This window comes from Apis cerana, linkage group LG5, assembly GCF_029169275.1.
Source record: "Apis cerana isolate GH-2021 linkage group LG5, AcerK_1.0, whole genome shotgun sequence".
NCBI lineage: Eukaryota > Metazoa > Arthropoda > Insecta > Hymenoptera > Apidae > Apis > Apis cerana.
The window spans coordinates 2,852,378-2,874,842 of record NC_083856.1 but is presented as its reverse complement, the minus strand read 5'-3'; the positions used below and the strand labels follow the sequence as shown (position 1 = coordinate 2,874,842).

Here is a 22,465-nt window from a genome sequence, read left to right as displayed (position 1 = left end):
ATTTATTACAAATTTGCGATGCTTCGCAATTCTTTTCATATAGATAACACAATAGTAATAATATAACACGATAATAATGAAAATAAAAGAATATAACATAAGCTGTTAAATAAAATATAGACATAAACGTTTCGTTGCCAATATGGATTCAGATCTGTTTAACTAAGTGAAAGTCTGGTGCGTTGGCTTTGCATTGTTGCATGTTACGATTCGGTAGTAGTAACCAACGAGGAGACCGGAAGTACTCCTGCGACAGCCATAGGTCAACAGAGCGCAGGTCAGCCAACTAAAGAGAAACATCGTATCGGACACACTACTCCAGGTATGTAAAAGCACACTACCAGATCATCATGATTCAAAAGGATAAGTTAATTTTAGATAATTTTTTTTTCTCTTTTACTTCTTTTTTTCTATTTTTTTTTCTATTTTTTTCTATTTATTTATTTTATTTTTTTTTTTAAGAATCTGCTTCTTCGCTAAACAAGCATGGCTGCGTGAATTTATAGCATGATATATTTTATTCTTTTATCGAGATTTCCCTTCCTTATGACGGTTTTTTGCTTGTTGGATAAAAATACATAGATTCAAAATAATTAATTGTATCGTATTTTTTATTTATTTTATTTCTTTTTTTTTATACTTTGTATTGTAAAAGATTTTAAAAATGATGCTTGGAAATTGAAATAAATGTATAAGAATATTTTTTATAATTTCTATAATAAGATGAAATTAATTGAGAATTTTTATATAATAATATACTTAAATAATTGATATTTATAATTATAAATATTTTCTATTTACTCTATTTTATATGTTTATATATATACATATATACTTTTTATTTTTGACTAAATATTTAATTTTTATTTTTTTTTAAATATTAAATTTTTTTGAATTTTATTAATATATGTACTTTTTTTCTTTTGAATATTTTAGAATTTTAAATAATAATTAATAAATATACTTATTTTAATTGAAATATTTTATCTTTTTTTTATTTTTATTCAATTATAAACATTAATTGATATTTCTTCAATAAAATCTTATTAAAATATATATTAGATTTTTGTTATTTAATATATCTAACGAGTTTCCAAGCATCAAGAAATTCACTTGAAATATTCTAACAGAAAATTCATTTTTCTTAATATCGTGAGTTTTGAAGATAAAAGAAAATAAAAAAGTTCACTTATAATTACAATAATTAGATAATCACTCGAGTATTTAACTAAATAATTTAGCCAGGAAAGAGACTGAAATACATATCGCGATGTACGCAATTTTGTAGATTGGAGAAGGAACTCCTGCGCATGAATGACCTCTTGCTAATCAGCAGAAGCTTGGTGTTTCGAGATCAAAGATATAAAAATTGGTAATTAGATGCCTCATAGTTTTATGATAGATTGTTCTTAATATGAATTTTCAATTCAATTTGATGTTCAATTTCATGTATTTCTCATTGTAAGTATGATCAAGAATAGATCATCTTTCATGATTTCTTTATAACACTAATAAACTTGAGCTATCTAAGGATAATCGAAGTTGAGACATCTTTTAATTTTTGTATTGTATTTTATATTTTTCTTTTATTTTTTAATAAATTTTGTTGGATAAAATACATTAAAATTATTTTTTAGTAGAATTTTTATTTGAAAAGGAATAAATAATTTTTAAAAAAAATAAATACAGAAAAAAAGAGACAAAGAGAATAAAAAAAACAAATAATTATTTCAAATAAAATTACAAATATTTGAAAATAAAGATATTTGGAAATAGATTCCAAAATGAAGAAATTTAATAGAAAAATAAATTATTGCTGAACAAGTTATTCGTCAAATTTTTGATTTATAGTAATATATTTCAAATGTGAACTTCAATAAAAAATTATAATTGATAAATGAAAAAAACAAAAGATTTGAATAATTATGAATTTTGAAATAAAATTTTTAATTGTCTATTTTTATAAATTTCTATTATCCTTATGTAGCTCTCAAATTAAAGAAAAAAATACACTTTCTATCTCATATAAATGTTAAAATAAATAAGATGAAATATATTTATAAGAAAATTCAATAAAAATAAATATTTATCTGGCATCTGATTTCTTTTGTATTTATTTTTGCTTCTGCAACACTTTCAAACGGAATTCAGTTTCTCTCGATCGTTCTACATTTATAGAAGAATTATATATATATATATCGTGTGTTTGTGTGCCTGTTATATGCCTTTTTATACGTAGTAAACTCGAACAAAATCAAAAGCAACTTAACATCAAAATCCGCTGGCCTCTCTCTTTCTGCCTCTCTCTATCTACCTATACGTACGTATCTATCTTTTTTATACTATAAACTTTATAATACATATATTTGTCTTTTTAATAAGTCTTTATTTTTATTTTCTCTGATCGCTGTAGCGATTAATCAGTGCGAATACGAGTTATTCTCGAGACTTTTAATATTATTAATATAAAAATGAAAATATAAAAACATACTCATGATCACAAATATCTGTTATCCATTGCATTTTGCGCGCAATATGATGTATTCTTTGATGTTAGTACATTTTAATAAATTCTTTCATATATTCTTACATGTACCTGCATATATTCCATGAAAAGAATCGAATAAATTTATTAAAATGTTTTATAATTTTATCATCTGAATCACAAAGTTTATATATATTATAGGTTTTGGTTGATTTTTTTTTAGTCTTTTTCTAGTCTTTTTTAGAAATCTTATTTTATATTTTCAATTCATTTTTTTATTTCTTTTTGTTTATTATGATTTCAATTATTCTAATTATATTATTTATTGATATGTATTTATACATAGAATTTCTATTTTTTTAGATTAAAAAATAATAAATCAAAATATCATATAATCTTTCTGAATGATTTAAAAAATATTTTGATAAAACTATCTGATTTTCTTTTAGAACACCCTATATACATATAATATAATGTATCCAATCGAACCATTGCGTCGATCAATTAAATGCATAGAGTACATTAATGTATAACCGTTCATTTGAACGCGTTATAGACTTCGTTTCTCTATCTCTTTTTCTCTTTCTTTCTATCACTCTATCTTTTTTTCTGTGTGTCTTTATTTCTCTGCGAGTTAATCGATCATCCGATTGCTGCGTACATTATCGATTGTAAAGTTGAGACCGTAATTGTTGAATTGAGAGCAAATTGATTTGTTTAAATTCATTTGTTAGTGGTAGAAAATATGGATTGAAGATAATTTTTTTTTCTTTTATTTATAATTTGTAAGATTATGATATATGTTTAAAGAATACTGTATTAAAGATAAAAATAATAATTTTATTAAAGAATTTCAGAATAGAATTTTATAATGGATAATGTGATATATTTTTTTCAATTGATAATTTATAACAAAAATGACTTTGTTAAATTTTAATCAAAAGATCCATAACTTCATATCATCATTAGATATATGCTCATAGGTATATGTATTTAAAAAGTAATGAAGAATTATAATCATCATAGATATTAAAGGAACGAAAAACATAATTATTTAAAATTTAAAATATATTTCTTACAATTAATAGATATTTACAAATTCTAATATTTTATCACAAAAATAATAATAGAGATATCATCATCGTCATAATTTATGAATGAAACATAATTAAAATACAAAGCGTAATCACATAAAATGTTTTATAAACGATGGCTTCTATCATACTTAACACATCTATCTGCCATTTTTTTATTTTAAAGAAGAGAATAAATTTCTTTTTTAATGTCCTGTTAAATAGATTTGACGATAAAAAAGAGAAACATTAAGATAATTACATTTTTCAATTTTTTCTTTTTAATAACACTAGTTTTAACTGTAGAAGTTTCTACTGCGTATTTCATTACTATGTTTACTTTATTCTTTTTGAAATAACAAAATTAAATTTTATTTCAATTTATTTCTTTTTTATAGAGAAATTATTCTTTTAATAATTTGTTCACTTTTATGCTTATATTATCGGTTTATTTAAATTATTATATTGTTTCTCAAACATGAAACAGAATTTTCATGAAGAATATTATTAAAATTTAAATAAAATTTTATCAATATTAAAATTAATAATTAACATATTTCTTTCTGATACATTACTTTATAATTGGAAAGTAAATCGTTCAATCATTCAAATATTAATTAATTGCATTTATAATAACAACATATTTAATTTAATTAATGATTTTATTTTGATTACGATGATAATCCTTAAATTCAATCGATTAATCATATTATATTACACTGCTTACTTTAGTTTATATTTCATAAAAAGAATATAAATACTTTAAGATTAAGTGACTTAACTCTCAAAATCTCATCGATCCTTCCTAGCATTAAGATGTATATTTATTTCGGGATTTCCCGAAATCGCAGGTAGTTGGAATGTATACTGCCAGTCAAAAGTTTGGGATCATTGTGCATTCATTACAATACAATAATTAAAGAAGAAAAAGAAAAATTAAAATTCTTTATCATCTAAGGAAAATTTTTGCGAATATCAAAATTGATATTGCAAATTAATAACAAAATTAAATTCATTATATCTGAAACAAAGTGATTTCAAACTTTTGATTTGTAATATACCGTTTCGATAACATTCGATTTCTGGAAATTCCTAAAAATATATATATGTATACATGTATACATATACACATATCCTAACATATTTAATCTGAATATTGAATTTGAAGATTAATCGAAGTCAAATTATTAATTATTGGTTTACTTACATGTTGCTATTATTTTATTATATAAAATAAGATTTATTTCTATAATATTTCTTCTTACGAGCAACACTCATTGCTCTTTAAAATGAAAAACGAAATTCATCAAAATATATGGTCTCAAATTTACGCTCGGTAATACATTCGATCTCCAGATGTGGTACACAATGACACGAGAAGTAATGAAATTTCGTTGCAGAGCGCGGAGTGGATAGGCAAAGCGACGATAGTTCACGAAGAGCGGACAGCGATTCACATCCGGAGAATTGGACAGATCACGAGGCGAACGATCCTCCGAATTACGTGACGGGTTCGCCACCGAAATCAGAGCAGCACAACAAGACCGAAAGTTCCGATAAAAGGAGCAGGCTTTTTACTCGCGACAGAGGTGCACCGGGCACCAACAAGTCTAAAAAGCATAGCCTCAGCGTGGATCTGAAACCTCCTGCTGACTTGAATAGTTCCGAGGTATGATAGTTTTGCAAATTTAATGAAATTTTGCTTTGGCTAGTCTTCATCATTTTTTGATAGCGTCTTCTTAAGATAAATTTATGTTTGGATAGAGTTTCTGATTTTATAATATATAATTCTATCTTTTTAGATGAATTTATAATATACAAGATGTTAATATATTCATTGAAAGTTATATTTAAATTTGCGTTAGATAAAGCATGTTTTTCTTCATTTAATGCAAATTTTAATTGCTCGTAACTTAATAAATGAACTTCAATCAACATTTTGTTTATTTTCGCCTCTCAAAATCAACCGATCAAAGATGTCTCATGAATATATTAATATCCTGTGTATATAACATGAATATTTCATTTCGTTTATATTATTAGATCTAACTTAATTCTGTATAATAATTTAATCTAATTTGAATATATGTGAATTTCATTATAATTTTAATATAACTGATATACAATAGTCAATTTATTAACTTTATTTTTTTCGATATTAAATTCATATTCCATCGATATGAAAACAATGGAATGTGATCTTGAAACATATCGCTTGTACATCAAGATGGATATTAAACTGGAACACGTATCATTTCTAGCCAAGAAAAGCGTTAGTTGAGCAATTAAGCCGGGTTTTACCGGATGACAGTTTGCCGGATGCTGTGTCGTTGGTATCGTTAGCTGATCCAGGTGCGGCTGTCTTAGCTACAAGACTTCAAGAAAGAAATCACAGAGTTCTGACGACTGCTTCTCCAGCAGACATTCGTGCCACATTCACGTGTTTAGTCACGCGAATACAAAAATTGTAATTATAATTATAATTTCTATTTAAAAAGAAAATTACTTGAAATTGTAGGAAAATCTTAACTAATCAATTGAATCATAGTTTATATTCGTTATAGATGTTACTGTAGAGTTACAAACTTTTTAACCGACAACAATTTAAATTTCTTTTTAATGTAGAATCATGAAAAATTATTTTAATTATTTAATCTCTTTATTTTCATGCAGTTTCGTCATTTTTTTAAATTAACCAAAAAATATCCTTTTATTTTTAGTTGTAACAGTTCCGCTAAGCCACCAGCACCGATCAAAGTGGTGATCGCTGGTGGAGACAGTTTCGTAAACGCAGTGCTTCGCCATTACGTGGATCAGTTAAGTTTTCGACCGCAAAATTATCTGAAATTCTTCGTCGTACCTCTTGGCTCGAATACATTGTCTAAGTACCTTAGCTCGATAGACGCAAAATACTCGATGCTATTTGGCGATGAGTGGAAAGAATTGTTGGAAAGAGAGGGTGGTGGCGCAAGCGAGGGTGCGGCTAGGGTTTCGGAGTATTTGGCAACGGCTGGTACAACCTTGTTGCTACCTATTGCAGAAGCCATGGTTACATACAGGTACGATATTTCTTATAATATGTTTTTTGATTTTATTATCTAATAAATTTCCAATATAATAATTACACAAAATACGATTAAAACAATTTAATATAATAATTAATATAACACAGTCATATAATGATAAAGTAATAATTGTCATTTGTATATTAATAAATTATCCATTTTATCGTATCAAAATTGTGTTGATTTTTAAAATTTTAAATTAAGGGATAGAAAAGAAAATTTTTTTACAAGGAAAAAATAAGAAACTTCTTTCTTTGTTCTAAAACAGCAATTCTATTTTTCATTAATAGCCATCATAAAAGACCAGAATAAACCAAAATAGTGTAAACAGGAAACAGGAAGCTTTAATTTTAAACAAGAGACGCAGTTTCGTTACGTTAATAAACGGCGTTTCGCTTTAATTTCACAGAGAAACAGATGATAGCAGCCAAATCTTCATCCCATTCATAAACGATGTTCGCGTAGGATGTCCGGATAGTAGTTCCTCCGCATCGGTCGATCTAGAAGAGAGCAATGTGACCATGTCTGGCTCACCGCCTTCTCTGCCACCTCCTGGATTACCTATTCCACTTCCGGGCAGGTTAACACCACCCAGTAGCCCGAACGTTGGTCAACCAACGAGGGAAGGTTGGGAACCAGTTGAGTTACAACTCGATTATTGGAGCAAACATACACAGGGTGAAAAGGGCAAGAATACATTGAGACAGGCGTTCAGGGCGTTGCACGTTCAAAGACTTCCGCCTCATGGAGAGACTCCTGGTCATTATTTATCCATGAATTACACAACAAAGGAGAAAAAACAAAAAAGTATGTGGAAAGTTATCTTTAATCTTTATTTCAACGAAGCCTTTCAAAGTTACTTTGTATTGGCTTAAAGTTTTAACATTTGACTGTATGGTAAAAAGGAATATGTTAACTTTTTACTCGAAATGAAAATACAGTCACTCACAAAAATATTAGTGTACTTTATAAAAAATCAATTTTATTAAAATAAATCATTTATATTGTTATGTTCTAATATATTCTTTTTTATTATTTCTAATATATAATATAATAGCATAATACATATTTTTTGCAATTTTGTTGTATTGAAATTTTGTTATATCATATTTAGATAAATATTATATTTCATATAAAAAAATTAAATCTGAATTTATAATTGCACATAATTTATGTGTTTTAAAATTATTTTTAATGAAATTTTTTCTTGTTTTATGATCCACATTAGTACTGTGTTAAAGAAATGAACTTATCGTTATGATTTTTCAACTTTATTAAAGTATTTAAATTGTATATATTATATTTAATCTTTTCTGATAATTATTACGATATTTATTAACAAATGTTGTCTATTTAATTTACAGTAATGAGATTGGGTAAAAAGAAAGAAAAAGAAAAAGAAAATGAGCCAAAGAGTCAAACGGTCGAAGGCGTGACACGACTTATATGCTCTGCGAAGACTCACAACATTCCATTAAGAGGTAATAAGATATTCTAATTCTCTAAGGCTATTACGATTGTATAAAATGTTTGAAAATTTCATATTGTGAAAAATTATGAAATAAATTGAAATGTTCCTCTTTTTTAATTGTCAATTTTATTTATATAAATAATAATACAAATTCTAATTAAATATTCACAAATATTTACAACGAATATTATTAATTTATAATATATATTTATTAATTCTCTATTTTAAATATTCTAAATTTTTATTTCCTTTTTTCTTTTTTTAATCAATACAAAAATTTGAAAATTTTGTAAAATATTCGTAAAAAAATGTATTTAACATTCAAATCAAATGAATAATTTTTATTTTTTTTTAGTGAGTATCGATGGTACTGAATGGTACGGTGTGAAATTCTTCCAACTGTCGGCGCAGTGGCAAACGCACATCAAGACGTTCCCGATAGCCATGTTGGAGTACAGTCCTCAGCAGCAAACCCCCAACACCACGTAAATATTTTCCTCGTTTCCGTCAGAGGCCAGACGTTTTGCCAGATTTCGTTTGTGTTCATGGATATTGCCAATTAGGATCATCAGCTTAGCTTATCGTGCAATACCCGATAACCATCAAATCCTCGAAATTGAAAAAAAAAAAAAATCACAATAAAGAAACATAGTACGCGATAGAATGCAAGTTTATACTGTGGACAATCTGCTACTTTAAAACCGGAAGTCGTTGGAGCTAATTCAGGCAAGTATTTGAATGCTGCCTTTCGTTTCAATTTAATTACCTCAATTAACATTGTTTCTCTTTATTCTTTAATTACACTCTAACTATTGTTTTTTTTTATTATCTGGAATTTATTTTTCTAAAAAAAAAAATCTTTGTTTTAATCTCCAAACGAAAAAAGAAAGAAAAAAAATTCTTCTTGCGTAAAAATTGCCAAGAGTACGCGAGTAGCAATTGTTACTTCAAACTGAAGTGTATTGAAACAATGGTAGGCATGGTTAACACATATCGTATTAGAATTAATATAGATAATTCGATGATGGATTTCGTTGGTTATGGGAATGCCACAAACGTAGTAATGGAAACATGTCTTTTTGAACATGATATTTAAAGAATGCAGAAGCATCATACACGTCTGATACAATAATCGATTTTTCTAAAAGGGGAAAACATGTATGAATCGTATTGTAGCGATTAATATAAAGGATTCGTTCGAATCAGATCCACCTCTCCCAATTCTCTGCCGTCGACGCGTGTACATATAGGATTTTATAAAGGACGAGAATAGAAAAATCGATCGGTTTCGTTGCAAGTCGTACTGATATATACATATTTGCTAAGATAGATCTTCGTCTGAATCGCAAGGTAGCGAGCAGAGATTAAGCGTTAAATTATGTATTTATTTAATTAACGTGTATTCTATATATATATTATATATACGATCGCATATAGCAATGGAGCATAGAGCGACGTTATTGAAAAAAAGTCTGTGATACAGGCAAACATTTCTCTTAGCGCACAAACATGTTGTTTAGAGAAAGATGACTGTGTATAATTTCGCTGATTTAAACGAGAATAATCGAAGGGAAATATCTTCTTTAAAAATAAATAAAGGGAAATAAAAGAGAAGTGGAAAAGAAAAAAAAAAAGATAACACGATGACGATGATAATATACGATGATGAATAGCTCATAGTTATTATACTCCTTTTCTCGTTTAAGATTTCGAAATATTTTTTGTATTCCATTTTATAGATTTTTAGCCCCAGGCTGCTCTAGTTTAAATACTCTATTTTCAGACTTTATCATTTAAATATTTTATTCCCGTTAGAGACAATTTTCTGACTCCTAACTCTTCGATGTAATATACAGTAATATACTCATTTACGTATTATTATTTAGAAGTTAGGGAAAGAGAAAGTGTGAGAAAGTGAATAAATAATAGAAATTATTCAAAAAGACATAAACAAAGATATTAAAAAGAAAAATATCGAATGACTATGTTTCCCTCCCGTAATATCAAGATGAACACAACTGAAGAAGTATGTGAAAAAACAGAATCAAAACATTCGTGGTGCGTTTTCCTCTTTCTTTTTATTATTATTTTTATTAATTATTTCTTCTCTCCATTAAGCGAGTTATGAATCGATTATTTTATAATACTTCTTGTTCTTAAAAAAAAAAAAAAAAAAAGAAAAAAGAATCATATCATGAGAAACGATAGAAACTAACGAATAATTAATATTGTCTTAGGAAAATTGAAAAGAAAATATGTGACTAAATATAATTTGCACGTAATGTACTTTTCGATTTCTTCCTTTTTTCTAATTTAATTGCAAAGGAAATGAAGAAAAAACAAGAAACAACAGAACAATTTGTAATTCATCATTTCCAGCGACATATATGTAAATGCGTCGCGTTGACTGCCTAATGCCAAATCGAAAAAACAAAAAAAGAAATACAAAAAGAAGAAATAGAAAAAAAAAGGAAAGAATCGTTTACTCGATTATTTGTTTTAATAAATTAAAAAAGAAAAAAGACTCTAGAACGCAGGCATTCTATGTAATATATATATAAAAAAAGAAAAAAAAAATATGATAATAACGCCTTAGCAAACAGTGGCGATTTTACGTTTTGCCAATGTAAAAACAGTAAAATTTTTCCTGTATTCATATACACACGTGCATACATATTTGCATATACAAATCATAGTACACATATTTCCTTATCCCTGTTCTTTGCTAGTCTGCAATTAGTTTGTAACGAGTATCGAACTGTACAACTCGTAGTCCTACATCTTTAAATGCCTGATAGCAATATCCCATTTTGTGCAAACTCCTCGTGAGATAGTTAACTTAAAAAGTAGCGTGAGGTATTTTGCGTTATATTGTGAGATAACGTGTGTACGTGACGATGTTCTAGATAGAGTTTGGACCGAATTGCTTTCATTTAATTGTTTAACGCAAGGCGGATTAAATTGTTTTAAGAAGAATGAAATCAAAGATGAAAATGGGGGCGATAAAGAAAGAAATTGCTAGCAACAATTATATTATATTATATAAGATATGATTAAAAAAGTTAAAGAATTTAAAGAAAAAAAATGGCAAAAATTATAAAATTTCCAATTTGACAAAACTTTGAACTTTGAAATTGTGGTAATATAAATTATTATTATTTTTTTTATATTTGTATATATATTTTTATAAATTTTAATTAATGTTTGATTGATTTAATTAAAACATGTATATATCAATAAAATTGTTATTAAAATGTTATATTGCATGTACATTGTTTAGATTAATTGAATATTTGTTTATTTTTTGCAATATTTTTGTAACTTTTGTATAATTTTAGAATAATAATTGTTATATTATGACAGTTCTTTCTATTTAATAAAAAGAAATCAATATTTCTGAATTGTGTCATGAAAAATAAAGATGGAAAATTAACTGTATAATCGAACACAGGCAAATTAATCAAGCAAAAAGAGATCTCTGGTAATCAACAACATTTATCCGCAATTCTCAAAAAAGACTTTTCAACCTGTTCTAGTTTTCTAGTACAGAATACGCATTATCATGGAAAAATAAGAATGCGGTAAACGTGAGAAGTTTGAACGAAAGAAACTGTGCTATCAGGGCACGCGACGATGAAAAGCCAACAAAGAGACGTTGTTACGCGCACACGTATACACGATATTAACTGCCTCAGCTTCATAGAGCATATGCTGAATCGTTATTCAGTAATTGAACCTGCCATACGATGTATGTATATATTTCTATACGTATACATATAAATGTTTATGTATATATAAATATCATGTATGTATATACAAGATATCCTATATTTCTTTCTCAAAAATAGAATATTCTATGAGTAAAAATAAAAAGATGTCATGTAAATGTAGACTCATAAATGTTTTGTTAAACGGTTATAACAAGAAATATTAAATAACAAAGAACTGATTTTTTTTTAAATACATTTATTTATTAAAATGACAAAAAATAGATATTGAAATACGATAACATAAATTTGTTTTTTAAACTTCTAATTAAAAAAGATATCAAGATGTTATGATTAAATAAATGTATATCTATTTATAATTTTTTAATAAAATATTTCATCAATTCATGTTTAGATATCTTTCTTTTTTATTAATTTTTACTCATGGAACATATTAGCACATTTTGCAAAAAAAAAAAATTGGAACATCTTATATATGTATCGTCCCACAATTTGAAAAAAGCATTTAAGAATGTTGCTTCATAGTTTTGCATCGTTATTTCTCTATCACAAGCGCTTCAAACGATGTCTCTTATTAATGTTCCTTGCTGTTTCGATAGTTTCAATAGTTTTGATCAAATGCCAAAAATAATAACGTACTAACGTACTAAAGCTAATAAAACAGCGAATGATTGAACACCGAATTAATTGAGACGTATTGGTGGAGACTATGATTGAAAATTCAGTTACGAATTAAGCGCGGAAAGAACACTTCCGGAACAACATACCGGAAATGTGACTATAAACGCAGACTAAATGTTTATATAGTGGTATGGTTGTATGATATAGTGAGATTATAAAAGTTAATCAAACATAATATTTTAAAAAAGTCAAAAGAGTAATTTGACATATTGTTGACTTGGACAATAATCGGAAATAATAATATTTTAATAACATATTTGTCATTGTATTATAACATTTATTTCAAGATTTTAGATTGCCATTATAATTGATTGTAATTTTTTTTTTTACAAATTAAATGCGCGAGTAAAATTTTATTTTTCATTATAATCATCATAATTTTAAATTAATAATTTATAAATAACTTATATTCTGTGACATTTTTATAAAATGCTTTCTAAAATACTGCGTTATCAATTAATTCTTTAAATTACAATCTCACTATATTACTTCCATCTATTGTACATAATATCTTACGAACGTATTTACTATTGAAGCAAAGCATGTTGACAAACTGGTATTTCTTTCAATCCACGATAACTTGTAAACGATTTTATATGTCGTAATGTTCCTCGATCCTTTTTCCTCTTCGTTTCACTTCGCTCCTTCCTTTTTTTTCTTTTTACCGTTATTTTATTCATTCGCCAATAAACGCTTGCGTTTTTCTTTTCCTTAGCTGATGTCTCGTCGAAGTTGTGTAATCGATAAGCTTTGTAAAACGAGGTTTTTAACCTCCTTAGAAACTTAAGAAAGAGAAAACGTGTGACACGATTCGTGACACGTGCTCACGGTCTCCGTTCTTCTCCTCTTTGACTCTTCTTATTCTCTATCTTCATCTTTATCTTCTTAATTCTAACATCAATTTGCATCATGTTGCATATCGAATAAAGGAAACAGAGTTCATTGAAGAATTCATTTTCCTAAAGGATTAGTGCGAACAAGCGTCGAGTCGAAGACTAATAAGACGATTAAAGATTGCTCTCGATTCTAGTCAAAAAACTCGAAAGAGAATCGTGCCGATTTTCTTTCGAATAAGTTTCGATACCAACGTGATACGTGATTCTCAATAGGGATCGAATTGAAAGAACGAACAACAGTGATCAATCATCACTGTATAATAAGCATCAAATTAGAATTTTCTCTGTCCTATCATCCTTCTGAAAGTGAAGATGCGAATCATTATGATTCCAAGGACCGTGAGCACGTATTTTGTAAAAGCGTTCTGCTATGATATGTAATATTGTTTTCGTCTGTGTATAATATAATAAGTTTTAACACGTGTGGGCAGTCAGGCCCAAGCTCAAAGCTTACAATAATTAAATGGAGAAAAAAAAAGAGGTAATTAATATATATACATATGTATAAATATATATTGAACGCGTGTTTTTTGGTACCAGCGATTAAAAGAGAAAAAAAGAAAAAAGAAAACGATTAAAAAAAAAATAATAATAATAAGTGAAAATAAGAGAAGAAAAATGGATCAGTTTTTAAATGTGCCGTTTAATTTTCACGAGCGTTCTTTAGACGTCTTTATTGCGCTTACGACGACCGATGTCTAAACTATATATGTACATATGATTAACTTGTTATCAATAATATTAGAGAGTTCAATTAAAAGGGCTGTAAAACGAGTCTCGAGATTTAGAGGGAAAAAAAGATTGAGAAAGAACGAGAGAAATAAGGGAAAGTTTGAACAGAACTTCCGTGTGTATCTGTTTGAAAATCATTTATTTCATTTGATTCTACATCGTTATGAGGTCTTTCCTATTCTTTGAATAGGAAATTAATATATTTTCCTATTTTTTCCTTTTTTCTTTTTTAATTACAACAAATTACAAATCACAGGAAGCTCTGGAAAATATGCGAAAATGAAGTAAAAAGAAAGCATTATTTCATTTTTTTTTTTTACGCATAATGAATATTATCAACAAACAGAGATAAAAGAGATAAATAGAAATTATGTAAATTTGTTAAGATTTGATACTCATGTTGATTAACATGATGTTAAGAATCATTACAATATAGTTCAAAATTACGCGTTTTACGCGATGCTATTTTATGTTTCCTCTTGGAATGTGAGAAAACGAAGTACATAATTTCTGTACGTGTTATATATCAAAGACATAAATACATATATTAAATATGCGGATCTTGTTATCTAATAAATTTCATTCACGGTTTAAACGAATAATTTCGTTTAAATCTTTAATGACATATGTGAATGTTTGATATTTCTTTCTCTTTAATTCTTTCATTCCTAAATAATAGCCAAAAATTTAATTATATCTATTAAACAAACAAACAATTTATACATTTTAATATTTAGAAACAGAATAGAGATTGTTTAAAAAAAATAAAGAAAAATCTATCTATAACTTTTAATTAGACTAAATATTTATTAAAACTATTACGAGAATGAAAGGGTTAAAAGAGAACTTCAGAAAATACTTAAAGAAAATAACAAAAAAATAACAAAAATATATAAATATTGTATCACCACGAGGTCTTTTTGTTAATCGCCCTGAAAAAGGATAAAAAAAATATTACATTGTTTAAGAAAAATGAAAAAGGATTTAAAAAATAATCTCTTTTTTTTCAAACGTGAATAATACACACGCATAAGATCACCATTAAATCAAGAAACAAGAGAGAGAGAGAAAGAGAGAGAGAGAGAGAGAGAGAGAGAGAGAGAGAGAGAGAGAGAGAGCGATAGAGAGAGAGAATGAGAGAAGTTGAAAATAAATTTCTAATAAGTGAACGGTAGCCTTTTTTTTAATTCAACTCCCCTATTGTTGATATAATGAACATGAAATACCTATATGTGATACATATTATTATAAACGTAATGTTCGGATACAGGATATCATTGTTATTAATCTATAGAATAATTAGAGACGGCTTGTGTCCTGGGCGTAACACGTAGTCGTTTTATACTGTGAATCGCTGTGTATCGTTGTACAGAATATTCTTTTCTTTTTATACATATACATATATACATGATTGTATGTATATGTATATATATCTATGCAGAATACAATATAAAACGGCAAAATAGTTTGTATAGCTTCGTTTTATAGAGAAATATATATATATATATAATTATTTATCTAGTGGCATCCGCGTGAATATATTTATATGATTTTTATATGATTTATATGATTTTTCATGATCAAAGTGAAAATATAAAAAGGAAGCGTGTATAAAGATCGTTGTTCCAGCGATGAAACTGATAAATTCTCGTCGTGCGAGTGAATCGTTTAAAGATCCCTTTATATTTACAGAAGACGAGAAACAAGAAAGGCGTTGATAATTCGCAGTCGCATCTCAGGACACAAGTGGATATAATTAGAAAATAGTGAAGACTTGTGGTAATAATTCTGTATGCTTAGAAAAACGAAAGCAACAATAAGGAGAAGTTACAATTTTAAAAGATAAAAGTGGAAAAAACTATGTTGTTGATGTTTGTAAGCTTGAAATATAAATGTAACGCAGTTTTCGATATTCTATTACAAATCCCAGTGCACCTGTACCATCCGAAGAATTTAATATCTTCTTCCTATATTATTCTTTTTCCTATATTATTCTTCATTTTTTTTTTTTTCTTTTCAAATATCACTAAGAATTTTTAAATTCGTAACAGGGAAGAAGTGAAACAACTTTCATCGCGTAGAATTTCGTGATTGAAAGATATAGATTGGCACACATTTCTTTCGCTAATTCAGAAAATTCTTAGCACCAACCATACCCGATACAGTCAACATTTCGATATCATTTTTTAAGAATCGCATCGGAAGAAAGAGATAGAGAGATAGAGAAAGAAAGTATAGCATATAATATACGGAATATAGAAATTATAATCTTAATGAAAACATGCCTTTAAATGATAACATCTCTTTATATTTGTATCACGTTTAAAGCTAAATACCGACAACAAATCAAGTAAAATACGCGAGTTACAGAAAAAAGAAACAAGTGTGTTAACAATGATCACAATTATTAATCTCTTATAACGTAACACGATACACGTACCGCTCTTTTCTCTTGGCTCTGTTGCGTTGATTTTTTGCAGTTGTCAAATCACATAAATTTGATACATCGAAATGATTCAATATATCGATGATAATACATATCGGTACAACTAAAAAATTTCCGAAAAAACTAAAAAGCTTTCATTAATCAAAATTAATTTTTCTATTGATTAGAAGTATACAAATATAATAATAAGTTTTGTTAAATGCTTTAAAATAAAAGTTCAACTTGATTTTCCTCCGATTCTATGAAAACACTGTATCGTGGTAAGTAACGGAAGACGTATTTATATTTTTATACGCTTGAAACTTCTCCTATTTTCTATTATGAGATTCGTACGACTTCATAAAGTTAGAGCAAGAAAAATACGTATTTTTTTTTTTCTTTTTGATTATCGTTAGAAACATTACGGAAACGAAAAGAATCACTTACATGCGTGCACCAATAAATAGCATTCGTTTCTTTACAAGAGTATTTTTGATTGCGACCGGTTAACAAATCGAAGAAGCATCATGATGTGAGAATAGGCACGGTATACAATTATTCTCATGTTTAATGAATGAACCTCATTATTTTGCGGCACTTGGGTACAGTTATTTTATTATTTTCATTTCATTTTAAACCTTTTTTGCTTTTTGTTGTTTGTATTCGATTCGAAACCACTCAAGGAAGTCTACAAATAATATATCTCTTTCAAACTTGTTTTACGCTTTTTTTATCCGACGAATTTGATAAAAAACACTTAAGATACCACACAACTGAAGAGAATCAGTCAGTTATAAGGTATCTCCAGGTTTTCATAGTTTTTTTTAGATCGTTACGTATCGATATTAATAAAGATTACATTCGTACTTTACATACCGATAAATACATAGTAAAACAAACATATTGTAGAATTCTACATAGTAAGAATCATTCCTTTAAAGCGCGTTGCTTCCAAGACTTCTGGAATAACTGAATAATATATATATATATATAAAATTAATATAAAATGTTAATTTTAAGAGTAAATTTGCATATATATGTATATAATTGATAAAAAAATAGTATAGCTGCCAAATTTAACTTTAAAATTTAATGTATCACAAAAGCGATACAATTTTAATTTGAATTTTAATATATAATTTCAAAGATAATGAATATCTGTGGTAATTTATATATATATATATAATTAATTATCGCTATTAGGCAATTTATAAATTGTAAATCAGTACTTATGAATAAAACTTGAAAAACTGTTTCGTATAAATATAAAAATGATATGTAATAAATTTCAAAGTAAATTGCTTTTTTTATATTAAATAATAAAAAATTTCTTAGTTTTTTCGAAACATGCGAAACTTGTCATTTTCTCTATTATATTTAAATTATTATATTATCTATATTTAATATAATAATTTACTCCGCATCTTAAAAGCAATGCGCCCAACAATTTAATATAATACACGATTATTAAGTTGTATTGCCTCAAATGCAATTGCGAGAATCTTGCTACAGATTTAGTCTTTATTCACAATGTTAACATAAAACAAAGATCCATAATTATTAATTGAAAATCTATTTTTTCGCTAAATAAATATACTTAGATCTTTTTGTTTCGGCTAGTATTACGATAAATCCTAGCTAATACACGTAGATATTTATTTTATGCAAATATTCTTTATCGACTTTTCTTTTTCACGTTTGTTTCTTTCATGCACGTGTACATGCTCGTTTTTTTTCTCAATTTACGCTCAGCACATATAGTACCACAGGAAAAGCTCGATACGTCAAAATAACGAAAGAAAAACCTTTCATACCATTCAAGTGCATATAAATCAAACATACATAATAAATCATTATTTACACTGTGTCAACGAATGATATATCGCCCATTTTACACCTAATGCCGAATTTGAGGATTTTATTATTCCTCATCGAATGTTGACCGAAAATGCATCGCAAGTTGAAACATATGTTACTTAAAAGCATCACGATTTTACAAATAATTAAATTTCATAGCAGCTGTGCAAACGTTATGCTTTTGAATATTTACCATATACTGTAACGTGGATACGGTAATATTATAATAATAATTTCTGTCTTTCGCTGTGATATTAATTACCTACAATTCTTGTACATGATCTTATATGTATGGATGCAACGCCAGTGCCCTACCGCGTAAACCTCTCTGACCTCCGACTCCTCCTTTTGGTATTACATATCCTCCAGCATGTCTAGCTGTTCCTTCCTCTTCTAAATTACCATTGCTTTCGATTAAATCACGCAAGGGCCAACAAGCTAAATGACGTGATTTTCCGTGACGTGCTAAGACATGATATCCTTGTCTGGAATACACATATACATATATCAAATTATTTTAATTATTTAAATTGTAAAAATAATAAAAAAAATATTACGTACCTTGATGAAATTAGACCCACAAGTAGTGCCCAATGAGCTTTATGACCTCTTTTTAAACATGGAGCATGATTGAAATCAGAATCATATGGAATTAATACCATTGCACCATGAGCTAAAGCATGTGTCAATGTATCTGGGCATTGCTGTAAATCTACTAAAATATCTGGTCTATGATCAGGTAAATATTCAGCTGCCAGTGTACCCATGAAATCAACACTGTATACTTCTCCATGTTGAGTGAAACCTCTTACACGAGCTTCAGCTAAAAGTTGACTCACTGAAACTGGCTTTGTATATTCTTGTGATGCCATAGCAAGTGCAACTAAACCACATCTATTGAATAATCATATTATTATTATTATAACTATTTATATTATATTCATATTTACACAAATATCTAATGCTTACAAATAAATTAAAAAAACTTACTGTGGTCCATCTTGCAAAATGGGCTCAACTTGACAAAAATATGTGACTTCTGCATCTTTCAACTCATTTCGAGCTATCAGCTTTTCAATTTCTGCCTCGGCAGATGTAAGGGTAATTTTGGCCCAAGGAGGCAGGGAATCTGCATCACTGACTTCAGTTTTTTCACACATAGGTGCCTCTGGCAAACTTGAGAGAGGTGGAGGTGGTGCTGGCATTTTTTAGTAATAAATATATACGAACAGCTACTTTGTTCGATTAACAAATACCTGGTTGTAAGTTATAAATAAGACGATGATAGTTTCCACAGCTATAAAATCATGCACCTACACTTTAGTATTTTCAATTTGGATATTGCCATTTCTTAGTAGTATTCTTCCTGCTCACTGGAAAGTTGCATAATGCTTCTTGTTCATTGCAACCTTATTATAGGTTCTTGCCCAGATTCAAGCTGAAATATTAGTGAAGAAACAGCATGCAATTTGTAACATAGAATTAATATCATAAATATTAACAAACATAATTTAACATCAAGATAAATTATACATATATATATACTTTTGATATTTTAAAAATTTTAAATAAGACTTTTTATTCAAATGAAATATATCAATATCAATAGTTTTCTTGCGGTAACGGAATATTTTTTTTTCGTCACTTTCTTATGAAAAAAATATAACACAACAAAAAAAAAGTAAAACTGTGAACACCGTATTATTATAATTGCTTTTATCCATAAATCATTTAACCTTGAGATATCTTGCTATACTATATCTGTCATAACTCAATAAACGTGAATTGCACAAATTTCGAAGAATACCATCAAGAGTAATTGTTTTTACAAAATCGATTATGTTGCGCGATAACCAGCAGTAATATCTTTACTTCATTCCATGATATATTTAATACTTCTTACGAACTTTAATATGAGAATGTACTCGCTGCAAAATTTCTAATGGCAGCACATCATACGATCGACATCGAACAGTATAGCAGTTAACGATAATATACATGTCAAGTAATGATTACCAATTCAATATTATATGTTGTATGATCTAATTTAGATCAAACAATCAATCAATCGTATCAGTATTTGTTTACCGTACCTAAACTGCAAGAAAATCGCTGCAGCACGATTTTGACGTTTGCACGTCCCCCCTATTCACCCTGTGACTCATGCACATATATTATGTAATTCTTTAGTAAAAATTAGAATTAACACTCAAGTACGTTGACGTGATGATATTTAGAGTACGTTCGAATGCACGATAATTCTCGAACGAATAACAATTATTCTCTCAATACGATTGCAAATTAAATCCTCTATGAGAAAAATCTCAGGTTGGCATAGCGCACTGTGCCTTTATTCGTAGGCTTCTATCACGATATACAGTCTGATAAGAAATTTCTCGTTGATGCTGCAGTTCTAAAGATGATTCACCAGTTTGGGCAAGTGCATTGTTTGCAAGAACCCTAGCCTCGGGAAATATATTGTTTATCTCTTTTTACTTCGACTCTACTGAAACAGGTGCGGGGATTTCGGTATGTATCGCATGAGACCATACTTTATACTACTATCATAGATAAAGCCTTTCGTACGGTTTTGATAGTGTTACGAAAATTGATTGGTTGAGGCATTTCAAATAAACCAATCATTGACTAGTACCATAGAATGATCAGAAACACAGAATAGCTCAGTACACTGAAATGCTGCATATATATTGAACGTACCGTCTTACAAAAGGATCGAAACCGAAGACCACAAACAAAATACAGAATAGACTTACATATCTTATGAAATTTTGTGTCTTATATTCTAAAATACTAATTATATAGAATATCAAAGTCAAAAATCAGAATATATTTAAGATAGATCAATAATACAATATATTTTGTATATAATACATAGATAAAAATAGGATCAAGTAAATTTTTATTATTAAGATTTATAATTAATAATTTAAACAACGAAGACAATAAAGTTAATCAAAAATTTTTCTCTTGAATGAATTTTTTTTCATGAATTTTATGGAATAAATATAGATAAAAAAAGAAAATAATGAGAAAAAATAAAGACAGAGATAATATAAAAATTGGAAATTCAGTGCTATTGAGTGCCGTAAATGAAACTATATAAATGAAGAAAAAAAATAATGGGAAAAAGATAGAAATAAAGTAAGAATTAATCATTAATGCCATCTTTTAAGAATTAAAGATATTTTTTAAAAAAGATGGAAAAAGTATAATAGAGAGTATAGAGAATAGAAAGTAAAGCTTCAAATTTTCAAACAAATATGGATATGGGAAGGGATAAAGTTAAAAAATTTATGTAATTAAAAAGGAAAAAAGTTAAATTTGTGCCATCTTTAGAATGCCGCGAATAAAATAGAAAGAGCAAATTGCCAGAGAATAGAGATAGAGATAGAATAGGAATTAACTATCAACATCATCTTGTGTGTATTTATGGTATCTTTTTAAAAGTAGGATAAAGTAGGATAAGAATTAAAAACTATCGCCATCTCTTAAGTTCTTTACAAAGGTTGTTTAAAAGAAATATCTTTGAAATTCTTAAGATGGCGTTAAATGTCAATTCTTATTTTATATCTGTCCTTCTTTTATTATTTTTTCTCCTTGTCTATGTTAGTTTCATTTGCGGCACTCTAAAGATGGCGTTGATTTCTATATTTTTATTCTATTTCTATCTTTTTCTGATTAATTGTCTTTCTTTATTATACTTGCGCATGATCAGAAGTATAAGAATAATATTTTAAAACTATAACGTATCGTGATATTTAGTCCAAATACTAAATAAATATTATATTCACAGTGTACAGTGTACTTTTAAAACAATTTCACAAAATGTAGTATATTTTAATATGTGATGTAATGTTTTGACAAAAAATAGTGATAATAATAAAAGTATTAAACAAATGAAAGCCTGGCAAATGAAGAGTTTTAGTAAGAAAGAATTTTTAAACATTCTATAAAAAATAATTGAAGATTTGTCATGATTTGTTATCATTTGTAATCTTGTAAAATAATATTAAAATATAAGAATATAATAT

At 27.5% G+C, this 22,465-nt stretch overlaps 2 protein-coding genes across 21 annotated transcripts in view; one reads left to right on the top strand and one right to left on the bottom strand.

Annotated features, from left to right (window-relative positions):
- The window catches only part of LOC108001349 (phosphofurin acidic cluster sorting protein 2), a 74,240-nt gene extending 58,204 nt beyond the window's left edge, over positions 1-16,036 (top strand). For 4 of the 10 annotated variants that reach the window (XM_017062302.3, XM_017062299.3, XM_017062301.3 and 1 more), the window contains 7 exons: positions 218-322; positions 4,959-5,227; positions 5,820-6,025; positions 6,279-6,617; positions 7,033-7,430; positions 7,988-8,104; positions 8,450-16,036. In XM_017062302.3, coding sequence (XP_016917791.2) covers positions 218-322; positions 4,959-5,227; positions 5,820-6,025; positions 6,279-6,617; positions 7,033-7,430; positions 7,988-8,104; positions 8,450-8,583 — 1,568 coding nt within the window. In that variant the 3' untranslated portion in view covers positions 8,584-16,036. The remainder of the gene's footprint in view (positions 1-217; positions 323-4,958; positions 5,228-5,819; positions 6,026-6,278; positions 6,618-7,032; positions 7,431-7,987; positions 8,105-8,449) is intronic. The other 6 variants (XM_017062303.3, XM_017062300.3, XM_062075820.1 and 3 more) reach the window with 2 other exon arrangements.
- LOC108001350 (actin maturation protease) lies at positions 15,297-22,325 on the bottom strand. 11 transcript variants are annotated; one of them, XM_062075825.1, is made up of 5 exons: positions 20,221-22,325; positions 19,670-19,851; positions 19,404-19,589; positions 18,975-19,307; positions 15,297-18,898 (listed from the first exon to the last, which is right to left on the bottom strand). In XM_062075825.1, exons 3-5 carry the CDS (start codon positions 19,571-19,573, stop codon positions 18,697-18,699), a joined length of 705 nt encoding a protein of 234 aa, XP_061931809.1. In that variant the 5' UTR covers positions 19,574-19,589; positions 19,670-19,851; positions 20,221-22,325; the 3' UTR covers positions 15,297-18,696. The 11 variants fall into 11 exon arrangements, with proteins under 11 accessions (XP_061931809.1, XP_016917798.1, XP_016917799.1 ...); XM_017062309.3 differs by having other exon boundaries at positions 19,404-19,611; positions 20,507-22,325; XM_017062310.3 differs by having other exon boundaries at positions 20,507-22,325.
- Between the last annotated feature and the right edge of the window lie 140 nt (positions 22,326-22,465).

Coding starts and splice junctions, on each gene's coding strand:
- LOC108001350 (XM_028668446.2), bottom strand. CDS start 19,761: ATGGCAATATCCAAATTGAAAATACTAAAGT. Junction 19,308..19,403: donor ATTTTGCAAGATGGACCACA/GTAAGTTTTTTT, acceptor ATTATTCAATAG/ATGTGGTTTAGTTGCACTTG. Junction 18,899..18,974: donor GTGGGTCTAATTTCATCAAG/GTACGTAATATT, acceptor TGTGTATTCCAG/ACAAGGATATCATGTCTTAG.